Source organism: Oryctolagus cuniculus, chromosome 1 (assembly GCF_964237555.1).
Source record: "Oryctolagus cuniculus chromosome 1, mOryCun1.1, whole genome shotgun sequence".
Classification (NCBI taxonomy): Eukaryota; Metazoa; Chordata; class Mammalia; order Lagomorpha; family Leporidae; genus Oryctolagus; species Oryctolagus cuniculus.
Window position 1 is genome coordinate 180,303,716 of NC_091432.1, and position 14,082 is coordinate 180,317,797.

The 14,082-nt window shown below is 38.5% G+C and overlaps 1 protein-coding gene across 17 annotated transcripts in view; it reads left to right on the top strand.

Moving 5' to 3' along the window:
- The window catches only part of CNTLN (centlein), a 396,518-nt gene that overhangs the window by 368,062 nt on the left and 14,374 nt on the right, over positions 1–14,082 (top strand). For all 17 annotated transcript variants that reach the window (XM_051845306.2, XM_070052667.1, XM_051845229.2 and 14 more), the window contains 2 exons: positions 8,466–8,651; positions 11,806–11,883. In XM_051845306.2, coding sequence (XP_051701266.2) covers positions 8,466–8,651; positions 11,806–11,883 — 264 coding nt within the window. The remainder of the gene's footprint in view (positions 1–8,465; positions 8,652–11,805; positions 11,884–14,082) is intronic.

Sequence of the window (14,082 nt, forward strand, 5' to 3'; positions counted from 1 at the left end):
AACTTCTTTAATGAACAACTTGATACATTATCCCTCTTAGTAGTTTTTTTTGTCTGTTCTACTTAATATGACTGGTTTAATTAATACACAGTTATTCTTAAGTGTTGAAATTTAACTGAAATGTGATCCCTGTTAAACATAAGAGTGGGAATAAGAGAGGGAAGAGATGTACAATTTGGGACATGCTCAAGCTGACTTGCCCCAAATGGTAGAGTTAGAAACATACCAGGGGACTCCAATTTAATCCCATCAAGGTGGCATGTACCAATGCCATCTCACTAGTCCAAGTGATCAATTTCAGTTCACAATTGATCATAATGAAAGGACTAAGAGTCAAAGGGAGCACATAAACAAGTCTAGTACCTGCTAATACTAACCAATAGAATAAATAAAGGGGAGAGTGATCCAACATTGGAAGCGAGATACTCAGCAGACTCATAGAATGGCAGATGTCCTAAACAGCACTCTGGCCTCAGAATCAGCCCTAAAGGCATTCCGATCTGGCTGAAAAGCCCACGAGAGTATTTCAGGCATGGAAAGCCAAGACACTCAGGAAAAAAAAAAAAAAAAAAAAAAAAAAAAAAACACCTAAATGAAAGATCTCTGTGAGTGAGATCCCAGTGGAAACAACAGGTCTTCAAAGAAGGAGGTACCTTTCTCTGAAGGGAGGAGAGAACCTCCACTTTGACTATGACCTTGTCTAAACAAGATAAGAGTCGGAGAACTCAGAGGGCTTCCATAGCCTTGGAAACTCATGACTGGAGCATAGGGAGATTACTGATGCCATAGACAGGAGTGTCAATTGGTAAAGTCAACAACAGGAGTCACTGTGCACTTACTCCTCATGTAGGATCTCTGTCCTTAATGTGCTGTACATTGAGATTTAATGCTATAACGAGTACTCAAACAGTATATTTCACTTTGTGGTTCTATGGGGGTGCAAACTGTTGAACTCTTTACTTAATGTATACTAAACTGATCTGTAAAAAAAAAAAAAGAAGAAGAAGAAATTATCAATTCCCAACTTGACTCTCACTGGGATTAAACATGACAATAGGTCTGATCTGATTTCATCATCATTTAAAAAATCATCTATTATTTTTCACTTTATGTTTCTGTGTGGGACCAAACTGTTGAAATCTTTACTTAATGTATGCTAAACTGATCTTCTGTAGATAAAGAGAATCGAAAATGAATCTTGATGTGAATGGAAGGGGAGAGGGAGTGGGAAAGGGGAGGGTTGTGGGTGGGAGGGACGTTATTGGGGGGGAAGCCATTGTAATCCATATTCTGTACTTTGGAAATTTATATTCATTAAATAAAAGTTAAAAAAAAGATACTTATTTATTTATTTGAAAGGCAGAGTTACAGAGAACAATTTTTCATTCCTTTGCTCATTGCCCAAATAGCCATAACAACTGGAGCTGGGCCGGTACGAAGCCAGGAGCAAAGAGCTTTCTACAGTTCTCCCATATGAGTGCAGGAGCCCAAGCACTTGGGTCATCCTCTGCCACTCTCCCAGGCCAGTAATAGGGATCTGGATCAGAAGTGGTACAGCTGGGATGGGAACTGGTGCCCATGTGGGATACCGGTGTCATAGGTGGCAGCTTTACCCGCTATGCCATAATGCAGTCCCCATAAGCAAACCTTTTGTAGAAAGGGAAATGTTTTTTATTTTGATCTGAATGTAGGTTTTCCAAGGTTACCAAAAGTTTTTATTTGTAAAAGCTCATGAAACTATACAATTGAGACTTACCTAGGTAGAAGCCTTCTGCTGTAGTGAGTTAAGTATCCCATCTTGAAGTTCTCATTCAAGCCCTGGGTGTTCCACTTCTTTTCCAGATCCTTCCTAATGCCAAGAAAGACAGTGCATGATGGTTCAGGTACTTAGGCCACTGCCACCCACATGGGAGACCCAGATGGAATTCTGGCCCATGTCAACATTTGGGGAGTGAACCAACCCATGGAAGATTCTCTTTCTATCTATCTATCTATCTATCTATCTATCTATCTTTTTAAAAGATATATAATATATATTTATATATAATAGATAATATATATATTTAAAGATATATATATATATATATCTTTTAAAAATTCTCTTAAATACATATGTAAAATTCCACTAGCCTAGAACGTGGCGCAGGCTCCTTGCCATAAAACTTTCTAAAATTAGGTGGTCTAGGAAAAGCTCTTCTTCAAAAATGAGTACTGAAAAATAAACCCACACCATGTGTCTACAAATATATTAGAATGAAAGAAGAGGGAAGACACAGGAAAAGTAAATGATAGGAGGAAAATTTCACCAGAGATAATTTGCTAAACAAAAGATAGAAAAATTTTACTATGAATTTAAAATATTAATCGTATAATCACCTCTAAAAGGCACTGTGAGTGGTAGAAATAAGTGTGAAGATTTAGTGTAAAATGTGAGACAATATTATCAGATAAAAGCTTGCTGGCAGATAAAGCAAGGAAGTAAAAGAAATCATCACAGAAAAATGTATATGTTTTGATAATTTCCTGTGTGTGTATTATAGTTAATCAAATTGTATACTTTAAAATGTTGAACTTGGGGAAAGCATTTGCCCAGCAGTTAAATGGCTGGTTGGCATGCCCACACCTCATGTTGAAGTGCTTGGGTTGGAGCCTGGCTCTACTCAGGACTCCAGCTTCCTGCTAATGTGCACCCCAGGAGACTGCAGATGGTGGCTCAAGTAGCTGTGTCCCAGCCACTGTGTGGGAGATCTTGACTTGGTTCCTGGCTACCAGATTCTGCCTGGCCTTTCCCTGGCCATTAACTGGCATTTGGTGGGTGAACCAGCAGGTGAAAGCTCTCTTTTCTCTGTTTGTCTCTATCTCCCTGCTTCTTAAATAAATAAATATTCATAAATATGTTGATATTATTGCATATAATTATGTCTTTTATAATAAATTAAAGAGAGAAAGAACATATATATGAATACATATAATAATATGTATGAATCTTAAGAACCTCATGTTAACTAAAAAAATCAGACATGAAGGGCTGGTGTTGTAGCATAGCAGGTAAAGCCACCATTTGTGACACCGGCACCCCATATCAGTGCTGGTTCATGTCTGGCAGCTCCAGTTCTGATCCAGCTCTCTGCTAATCACCTTGGAAAGCAGTGAAAGATAATACAATACTTGAGCCCCTGCCCCCAATGTGGGAGACCCGGATGAAGCTCATGTTTCCTGGCTTCAGTTCGTTCTCTCTCTCTCTCTCTCTCTCTCTCTCTCCTTTTCTCTGTAACTCTTTCAAGTAAATAAATCTTATAGAAATCACACATGAAAGAGTACATAATATTTTTTTTCATTTGTGTGACATTGTAAGGCAGGCAGAATTAAGATAATATAAATCAAAAGTGTTGCTTACTGAGTGTGGAAGGCGTTGACTAAGAAGTGACATCGAGGAAATGACTGGAAGATGAAGATTTCTGACTTCAGGTTGGTAGTTACACAGATGCATACAACTTCCAAAACTTATTAAACTAAACTGTTAAAAATCTGTACTTCATTCTGATTATGCCCCAATTTTTTAACAAAGCATATTGGGGGCAAATGGATTTATGGAGCAGATGACAAGATTCAATATACATATAACTGGAATCTTAAAAAACAAACCAAAACAATGGAATAAAACAAATATATTGAATGCTGTCATCTAAAATTGTTTCCAGAAATGAAAAATCTCTTAATAATATAGTATATATATAATAATAATAATAACATGAAGCCATTGAGTTGATAGGGGCAGGCATTTGGTTCAGCTATTAAGACACCACTTGGGACTCTCACGTCTCATATCAGTGTGTCTGGGTTCAATTCTTGGCTATGCTTCTGATTCCAGATTTCCCTGCAGTTGTGCACCGTGAGAGGCAGTAGATGATGGCATAAGTAATTGGGTCTCTACCAATCATATGGGAGATCAAGATGGAGTTCCAGATCCCAGGCTTCAGCCTGGCCTAGTCCCAGCAGTTGTGTGCATTTGGGGAGTGAATGAGTCAGTAGATGGAAGATCTATCCCTGTATATCTGTCATGCACTGGATATATTATAGTTTCTGGACTTGTAAAGAACGGTTAAGTAAAATGTTCATGTCAGTTTTACAGGGCGGGAGTGGAGTGGTGGGGTTGGGGGAGGGGTGGAGAGCAAAAACCAAAGTGAGAGAAATCTGAAAGTCTCCAGAGCTCAGGTGGTGTGAACTCTTTGGGAACTGCAGTGCGGTTCTACTTCTCCTACTTCCCAATCCTGCCTTCTTAAGTTTACTGTGTGTTTCCTAATTGTACTCCTCCATAAATTCACTCTTTCCCTGTCTTTCTGCCTTTCAAATAAAATGAAAAAGAAAACTACATATATATATATATATATGCAGATAGAATTCAAGAGCACATCAAAAAATAATATCACAACCAACTGAAATTTATTCTAGAGATGCAAGGATAACTCAATTCTAAGAAAATTACTGGGGCTAGCGCTGTGATGTAGCAGGTGAAGCCCTCACTTGCAGTGCTACCATTCCTATGGGTGCCAGTTTGAGTCCCGGCTGCTCCACTTCCAACCCAGCTCTCTGCTATGGCTGGAAAAGCAGAGGAAGATGACCCAAGTCCTTAGGCTCCTGCACCTGCATGGAAGACCCAGAAGAAACTCCTGGCTCCTGAGTTTGGATTGGCACAGCTGCAGCCATTGCAGCCATCTGGGGAGTGAACCAGCAGATGAAAGACTTTCTCTCTCTCTCTCTCTCTCTCTCTCTCTCTCTCTCTCTCTTTCCCTTTCCCTTTCCCTTTCCCTCTGCCTCTCTGTAACTTTGCCTTTCAAATAAATAAATAATTTTTTTTAAAAATTATCACTAATTCTAGTAATACATTTATGATAGTAATGTAGCAGTCTGTATGAGCGCTAAATTGGATTAAGATAATTTGATATCAGTTTCTGGAAGACATAAAAGTATATCATTACTTTTTTTAAAAGATTTCTTCATTAACATTATTTATTTATTGGAAAGATAAAGACAGACAAAGATTTCCCATTGCCTGGTTCACTCCTCAGATGTCTGCAAAAGCCAGGACTGGACCAGGCTGATGCCACAAGCCAGGAGCTTAATCTGGATCTCCTATGTGGGTATTAGTGACCCAAGTACTTGAGCCATCACCTCCTGCCTCCCTGGGTCCACAAGAAGCTGGAATAGGGAATAGAGCTGGGGCTCAAACCCAGGCACTGTGATATGAGATGCCAGTGATCTAAGTAGCATTTTAGCTACTAGTCCAAAACACCCACCCCAGTTAGTTTCTTGATATATTATCATATCACTGTGTTGACTCACAGTTGATGAAATGATTCCAGGGAAATAGAAGGACTAACACTAAAATCAAGAAAAAGTCGAATATGTTCACAATGTAAACATATCTAAGATTGTTCAAAAAATTTGACCAGTTATAAAAGGAAAGAGAAAGAATTTAGAGGTATAAAAATAGGAAAATGAAAAATAAAACTCCAACTCTGAATGCCTGGAAGCTAAAGAAGAAACATCAGAACAACTTGCACCACAAATAAGAAAATAGCTACAAGAATCAGTGTTGGAAGTAGCCAAAGTAGTATAAAAAGTGAAATGCCGGGCCGGCGCCGCGGCTCAATAGGCTAATCCTCTGCCTAGTGGCACTGGCACACCGGGTTCTAGTCCCGGTCGGGGCACTGGATTCTATCCCAGTTGCCCCTCTTCCAGGCCAGCTCTCTGCTGTGGCCCGGGAGTGCAGTGGAGGATGGCCCAAGTGCTTGGGCCCTGCACCCCATGGGAGACCAGAAGAAGCACCTGGCTCCTGGCTCCTGCCTTCGGATGGGCGCGGTGCGCCGGCTGCAGCACGGTGGCCATTGGAGGGTGAACCAATGGCAAAAGATTCTCTCTCTCTCTCTCACTGTCCACTCTGCCTGTAAAAAAAAAAAAAAAAAAAGGTAAAATGCCCAGGAATAAGCTAGATCTGTAAAGAGAAAAATTTTAAAGTGATCCTTAGAAACCCAGACTTAAATAGAAAGAAATACTATATTCTTTCGTTAGGAAAACTCAACACCCTGCAGTGTTAACATAACCCAAATAAAATGTCATGTAAATAAAATTACCAGTATGATTTCAGGGTTGGTAGGGGATCACAGGCTGATTTTGAAATTCATATGTAAAACTATAGAAGCAAAAATATCCAAGAAAAATCTGGTGTTGAGAGAACAGTAATAAGAGAGTAATCAGACTAATCAGATGTTAAAATTTATTATGAAGACTTACTAGTTAAAAGAAAGCTTTACTAATAGAAGGAGAGGTGGAACAGAATAGGAAGTTGAGAAACTCGCCTTATGAAATTAGTGGGGAGAAATAGACTACTTGCCAAGTGGTGATACGATGATAATTTTATAAAGGATTACAAGTGGATAAAATATTTCAGACTGAAAAAACATGTGTCAGAGAAAAAAAATCATAGTTTGAAAATATGATGCAGTAGGTTAATCCTCCACCTGTGGTTCCGGCATCCCAAATGGATACCGGTTCTAGTCCCGACTGCTCTTCTTCCAATCCAGCTCTCTGCTATGGCCTGGAGAAGCAGCAGAAGATGGCCCAAGTGCTTGGGCCCCTGCACACACATGGGAGACCAGGAAAAAGCACCTGGCTCCTGGCTTCGGATCAGCACAGCTCCAGCCATTGCGGCCATTTGGGGAGTGAACCAGTGGAAGGAAGACCTTTCTCTCTGTCTCTCCCTCTCGCTGTCTGTAACTCTACCTCTCAAATAAATAAATAAAATCTTTAAAAGAAAACAGGCCTTATACCTCATTGTGGGATATGATTCTTAAAAGTTTCCCAGTAAAATCAAAAGGGAGAAAGGAAAAGATTCATTAATTTGTATACATAAAAATTTCCTTGGTATAAAATACTATAATTTCTCAAAAGAATAAATTACAAAAGCATTTGGATATATAAAAGAGTAAAAATATAATTTCCTTAACGTGTAAAGAACTCCTGTAAGTCACTAAGAAAAACAGAAAAAGTGACAAAATAAAATGATCTCTTAAAGGTAATTCTCGGCCGGCGCTGCGGCTCACTAGGCTAATCCTCCACCTTGTGGCGCCAGCACACCGGGTTCTAGTCCCGGTCGGGGCGCCAGATTCTGTCCCGGTTGCCCCTCTTCCAGGCCAGCTCTCTGCTGTGGCCAGGGAAGTGCAGTGGAGCATGGCCCAAGTTCTTGGGCCCTGCACCCCATGCCATCGGATCAGCGCGGTGTGCCGGCCGCAGTGCGCCATCCATGGCGGCCATTGGAGGGTGAACCAACGGCAAAGGAAGACCTTTCTCTCTGTCTCTCTCTCTCACTGTCCACTCTGCCTTTCAAAAAAATAAAATAAAAAAAATAAAAAGTCTCAGCTTCATTTATAGTAAGAAAAAAATGAAACAAACATATAGTGAAACAAACTACACTGAAATTCCAGACTGATGTTTTGCTAATTATGTACAGAAGTGGGTACTTTCCTGCACTCTTTGTAGAAGTTTATATGGGTACTATCTTAAAGGTTGAACAGGGATAGAAATAACAGCTATCAAAATTACAGTTGCACATGCTTTTACGTCCCAGCTACTTCACTTTTAGGACTATATCCTAGAAACACAAAGTTGATAAATAAGCACCATTATTTATTGCAACATTCCTTGAGCTAGCCAAATATTGAAAAAAAGAGCCCAAACCTCCACGTAATCTGCTGCCAGCTCTCAGTACTATGCACTGGGACACAGACCACCTCTCCATCCAGGAGAGGAGTATGTTTCTCTTACACACACGCAGGCGTGGTATGGACTGATATTTATTGCTTTCTCAGAAGGGGAGCTTAAGACTTCTGGGAAGCAATCTGAGATTCTTTTCCCAATCCTTTATTGTTGTCTTATCCACACATAATATAATTGCAATTTTAACCACTCCTTCTGCAGCATTTCTAATCCAGTTTTAATAAAGTAAGAACAACTCTTTCTGAAGTTGTCTTTCATCCGTTCGTTTCATAATTAAATGAGTTATGTGACTAACCTGTTAACAGTGCATGCATATAAGTTTAGGAACAGATACAACTAACTCTTAGAGTCAGGTCAATTAATGGGAATAGTGGTTTGGCTCTCCACAAGCCTCACCCACCAAGATGTCAGTTTGCTACACTGGAAGGAGAGCTTTGGTTAACCCAGCAAGTTTGGTTAAATAGTCATTTAACTTTTTTTTTTCTTTAACTTTTTTTTCTTTTCTTTTCTTTTCTTTTTCTTACATACTGACAATAAATAAAAAGTTGTCCATTACATTGCAAAATGAATAAAATCAAAGTAATCTTAATAAAAAATGATTTGCTTGTGTCTTCACATTGTTATGTCGTGACTGCTTTGTCTTCTTTATGATTTCCATATGAGTGCACATTCTTTCCAATATTTTGCAGGGTTTGGTCAAAGAGTTACAAAAAGAGGTCCATGTGATAAGAAGACAAATCAGAGAGCTAAAAAAAATGCAGAAAAACAGGGTTGCTTGTAAAACCTCAACCCATAAAGCCCAGACCTTGGCAGCTTCTATCCTGAACATTTCACGGTCAGATCTAGAGGACATATTGGACACAGAAGATGAAGAGGTAAGATCATTTAAGTGTGCATCAGTAAAGATCTCATTGCTCATTGAATTTAAGTTCATATTTTATTTGATTATAATTCTTAGAATCTCATATTTAAGATAATATTCATTAAGGTAAGATTTTTAAGTTGTCAATTCACAAAACCTTTAGAGAAACCTATTGTATAATATAGAAATAAGTTGGTGGACAGAACATTTTAAATTGCTTGTTTGTAATTCAAGTCAGTTATCCTCCTCTGTCTGCTCCATTTTCTTTAATTTAGTTAATCATATTATATATCTTGTAAGTGATATTTTTAATTAAACTAGTTTGAATGGATTTAGTTAAGCATGGTCACCATTGATTGAATATTTTTCTCCCATGTGAGAGATTTTTAAGAAGTGGTGAATCTATTGACTTTCCTGGCTAACTTCAAAATTATTGTTGATCAATATATTCTTGAAAATATATTTATTGCTTTAAATTAGGTGAACTATTCTGGTGTGAGTGAACTTGTATGCATGTGTCTGTGACTCTTCAGTAGCGTATCACAGCTCCCGGGATCACTGCACGTGTGGCATGGCCACTATTTCATAACCAGCAGAGTCTCACCTGCTCAGTCTTCAGTGAAGCTTTTGGAGAATGCTCAATCCTGTTGCCCTGTGCCTCTGAACTTTAATCACAAATATTATAATTTTTATTGTTTGGAAATATTAAAGAGATAATGGCACTAGTAGCATCCCAATAAAGATTTGCTCAAAGCATAAATAAATCAGTAGACTTAAATGTTTGTATGTGACCATCCTCTGTCTACCCCCCAGACCCCCGCCTCACCATCAGCTTCTAAAACACCTTTCAGAATAGACGATCTATAATTTGTAAAGGTTTTTACACTGTCAAGAATTCTTTGAAAAGAGGCCAAAGGAATCCTGCGGAGATTATCTCCATCTTATGGTGAACAGGATGATGAATTATCAGTTTCCTGTTTTCAGCAATTTTATCACAATATCTGTGACTTGCTACCAAATTCTGAACTTTTAAATGTAAGAGAATTATCAGATACAGTATCAAATATAAGCCATATGGGAGGGGTTGGCATTGTGGTATAGTGAGTAAAACCACTGCCTGCAACACTGGCATCCTAAATGGGTGCTAGTTTGAGTCCCAGCTGTTCCACTTCCTATCCAGTTCCCTGTTTATGACCTGGAAAAAGCAGTGGTAGATGGCCCAAATGCTTGGGCCTCTGCCATCCATGTAGGAAACTCAGAAGAAAGCTCCTGGCTCCTGGCTTCAGCCTGGCCCAGCCCTGGCCACTGTGGCCATCTGGGAAGTGAACCTTCAGATGGACGATCTCTCTCTGTCTCTCCCTCTCTCTTTGTAACTCTGAATTACAAAATAAATAAATAAATCTTTTTGTTTTTTAAAGACGTGGGAGATAATAGCATGTCTGGCCAGGATGTTAGCTATCTTAATACAAACATGTAATTAAAATGTGTTGATTGATAATGAGAAACGTAACCAAATATTGAGACTGAGGCCTCTGCTGTTGCTAGAGGCTTTAAAACAAGTAGATTTAGTGGAATTCATGTTGGATGTGTATGCATGTAAGTGCACAACTATGTATGTACTTGCATAAATAAACTTGTGTGTGTATTCTAGAACACAGAGCTACTGCCTTTGATTGGTCTCTAAAATGCCCTCTATGGGCTAACAGAAAGAAGTACTCCCTTTGGATGGGCAAATTTGAAAAAGTTATCCCATTTGAATATATGAATTAGAAAAAGGTCCCTATAGTCCCAGAAACTATGTGCAGTGAAGACAGTGCAGGGAAGAAATGCCACCTCTGCCTCTGGCCAGGTGCAATCTGAAACCAGGGTGCACAGCACTGCAGTATGCATTTCACACACTTAAAAGAAGGCCCTCCCGGAAGAAGAAGGACTACAGTATCAATACAGTGTTCTAGATAGGATCAGTGCACCTTGGTATGTTTAATTATAGATCAGAACTTACCTAGAGTGATCATCTTACACATCTTTCAGAAGTATAAGGAATTGAGTGCCTTGCCCAAACAGAGCTCAGACCAGCTAACTTGTGTTTTTTAAACTATATCACACTACATAGTAAGTTCATGTCAAAAACTGTGACAGCCTGAGCAGACGTTTAATGGTTAACACACCAGCTTCCCACAGCAGATTACCTAGGTTGAATTCTCGGCCCCAGCTCCTGACTCCAGTTTCTGCCAGTGCACACTGGGAGACCGTAGTGATGACTTGGGTAGTTGGATCCCTGCCACCCACATGGAAGACCTGCATTAAGTTCTCAGTTCCTGCCTTTGGCTTTGCCCCAGCTCCTGTTGTTGTAGGCATCTGGGCACAGAACCAGAGGATTAGAGCAAAGTGAGTGAGCTAATGCTCTCCCCCCACCCCGCCCCACTCCGCTTGTTTCCCTTCCTCCCTGTGTGTGTCTCTGTCTTTCTCTCAAATAATTTTTAAATACCTGCAATAGCCTCTACCTGCATTGTATGATACCTGGTATACAATAAATTTCAACAAATGTTAGTTTTCAAGTGATTCCCTTTCTTGGTCAGCCAAGTTATGATTTTAAGTGTCTCATCTGCATATGTAAGTACATTATGATTTTCAGAAACATTTCATCTTGATACTTGATGGGTGCAAATATTTAGTGACTTGTTTACTTACAGCACTTTATTTTGGAGTGGCCCTTGCCTGTCAGTAACCTACTGAATATTTTAAATCAACAAGTATTTAAATATACCAGAGTCATTCCATGTTCTACAATATTTGTAATTGTAGCAGTTAGCCCTTAGTTATTTGTTGAAAATCAGTGTAAGGTTTTATGTTATTCATCTTCAAATGATTCTTTTAAACCCCTCTATCTTACTTCTCATTTCATTTTAATCATTTTCACCCCATCTCAGTCCTGACTTTGAGTTCCACTGTGAAGGAAAAAAATGAAACATTTTTGGATTATGGATAAACCTTTGTGAATTAAATATGAAAGAGCATAGATTTAAACATTTCTTCATTGAGGGGACAAGTGGCCCTTTGCTGAAGCTGATTATACTGTCACACTTCTAGATTTATTCTATATCTACGTCTGTGGTCAAGTTCATAGGCGTGGCGTTAGCACCTGTGTTTTTATTTTCTTCTTTTAGGAAACTGAAAAGACAAAGATGGATGCTGAAAATGACAAGGAATGGCTGTTGTACATTCAGAAACTTCTTGAAGGACAGGTATTTCATTGTTCTGCCTCACATATTAAAACCTGCAAGTAAAAATTTCAAGCCTAACAGTTTGACTAGATGTCTAACTTTTTGTAAACATTTACCCATTATTTATTCTGATAGGTAGGCAGGAAAGTTAACCCTCTATTTGTACTTTTGGACGTAACAAATGAAACTCATGCCTGGGGAAAGAGCCAACATGAGTCTTAACAAATGCATTAATTAAATTATTGAGTCAACCTCTATGCTTGCTAGACTGAAAAGGATGCATTCTCTTAGACCTCGTAGGAAAAGAGATTCTTTATTATGTGTCTTTAAAGTTAGTAGTTGATGTGGACACCTGAGGAGTTCATGGGTTTCAGTGACCTTTTGCTATGGACCTGTTTCCAGTCAATTCATGTTTTCCTCACAGCCAGACAGCTGTTTATTACTGTGTCTTCCCGCATTCTCTACAATATTTTCTACTGAGACCTCGAGCAGCTTGTTAGTGGGAAGTAAATATTGATTTGGCATCCTGTCAATGCAGAAAGAATGAAAAAATTTCCACCAGAGGCCCCTCAAACATTTTCCTATCGACGTTTTCTGGGCCGGGTGGAAAGCTGCATAGAGGATGACAAGGCCAAGACGAGTTGAAATCCCTGAGGGGTCTATTGAGACTGCTGCTGTGACCTGTGTGATACTTTTTCTTCCCTTTCAAGTATTTTTTTAATACACATATAGTCTGCTGGGATGTGCCCCTCTTGTAAGTGATCAAGGGCAGTTTATTGGCAGGTGAGAGCCCTGCTTTTCTAGTCATAGCCAGCTTTTGTTTTGACATCACTGACAGCGCGTAATGTATTCTAAAACTTTTTCATTCTAGTTCCTTTTGCTCAACCTAATTGTTATTGCAAAAGTGACCTGAAATGAATGAAAGCTGAAACATATTTGTCAAAATCGCAAAACAGTGTTGTCCTGTGAGTTTTGAAATGCCATCATTAAATGTTTCTGTGTAAATTTTAAAAACAGCAGCTGCTATTAAATGCCATTATTTTACATTTTATATTAACAAATATTAGCTTCTGTGTTTTTTCATGAAGTCAAGAATAAGTAAGTAGCGTATAACTATGCATATCTTTAGTATCAGTTTTGTGTATTCTTGAAACATTATCTAGAATCACTTCAATAAAAATAGGTGATTAGCAGTCTTTTGCCTAACATTGTTTAAGTAAACATGCACTGCTACTAGACAAAGCCTTTTAGAATTGCAACCTGCTTTGGAAAAGAGAGGCCATTCCTTAATTGTGTTGTGTCAGAGAACCCCATTCAGTGTCTGGCATATCAAGGAGCTAAATAATGATTGTCATGAGTTTTTTTTTAAAGCTTGAAAATAAGCTTTATGATGAACTTTTTAAATGTTCACTTTGTAAATATGACTTTGTATTTTTAATTAGAAATCTAATTGACCTAAAAATAAACTCATATGTGTAGCTCTTTATTAGGTTTTACTAAAGCTATATGGATACAGGACCTGTTTGGTTTGAGGTTTTGTTGTTGTTATTGTTGTTCTTTTTGGCCAACACATGTTGAAGTATATACACGCATTCTACATTATCTGGATATATGCTTATTCTGTCCAGTTAGTGTAAAAAGCCCCATTGAAAATGGCATCCAACTGCTTAATACTGCAGTTTGATATAGTGCCTTTTTGTGCCACTGAGCCTGGACTCTGGAATATAATTGCCTGGCAGTATTGATTTAATTGCCCAGGTTTATTTGTGGACTCCTAATTATTGACTGGAGGTAAATTTAATGGAGCAGCCGTTATGAACACTGGGAAAGCGCTGCTGTTGCTGTTATACATAATGAACTGCGTCATGTGCCTTTAGATCATTTTTCAAGCTAATTTTATTCCACTGTGACAGTATGATAACATTTAAAAAGTCAAAGACTTTTTATTTTTATTACTGACATGGATGGTTTTGCTGATGTCTTTGAATTTTGTGAGAAAAAAATAGAGATTTCATTGGTTGCACTTGAATGTCACTTTATAATTACACCCAAGAGAAAAATCTATAAAATAGAAAACATCTTTTTTTAAGCCTACTTCTCTTCTCTTTCAGCAATTATATTTGTCCTGAATTTCAGAAAGTGTTTTCTTTGCTCACCAGTTTTGTTTTGCTTTGTTTTGTTTTTACAATATGAATTACACTTACAAGATTGTGTGGGAAA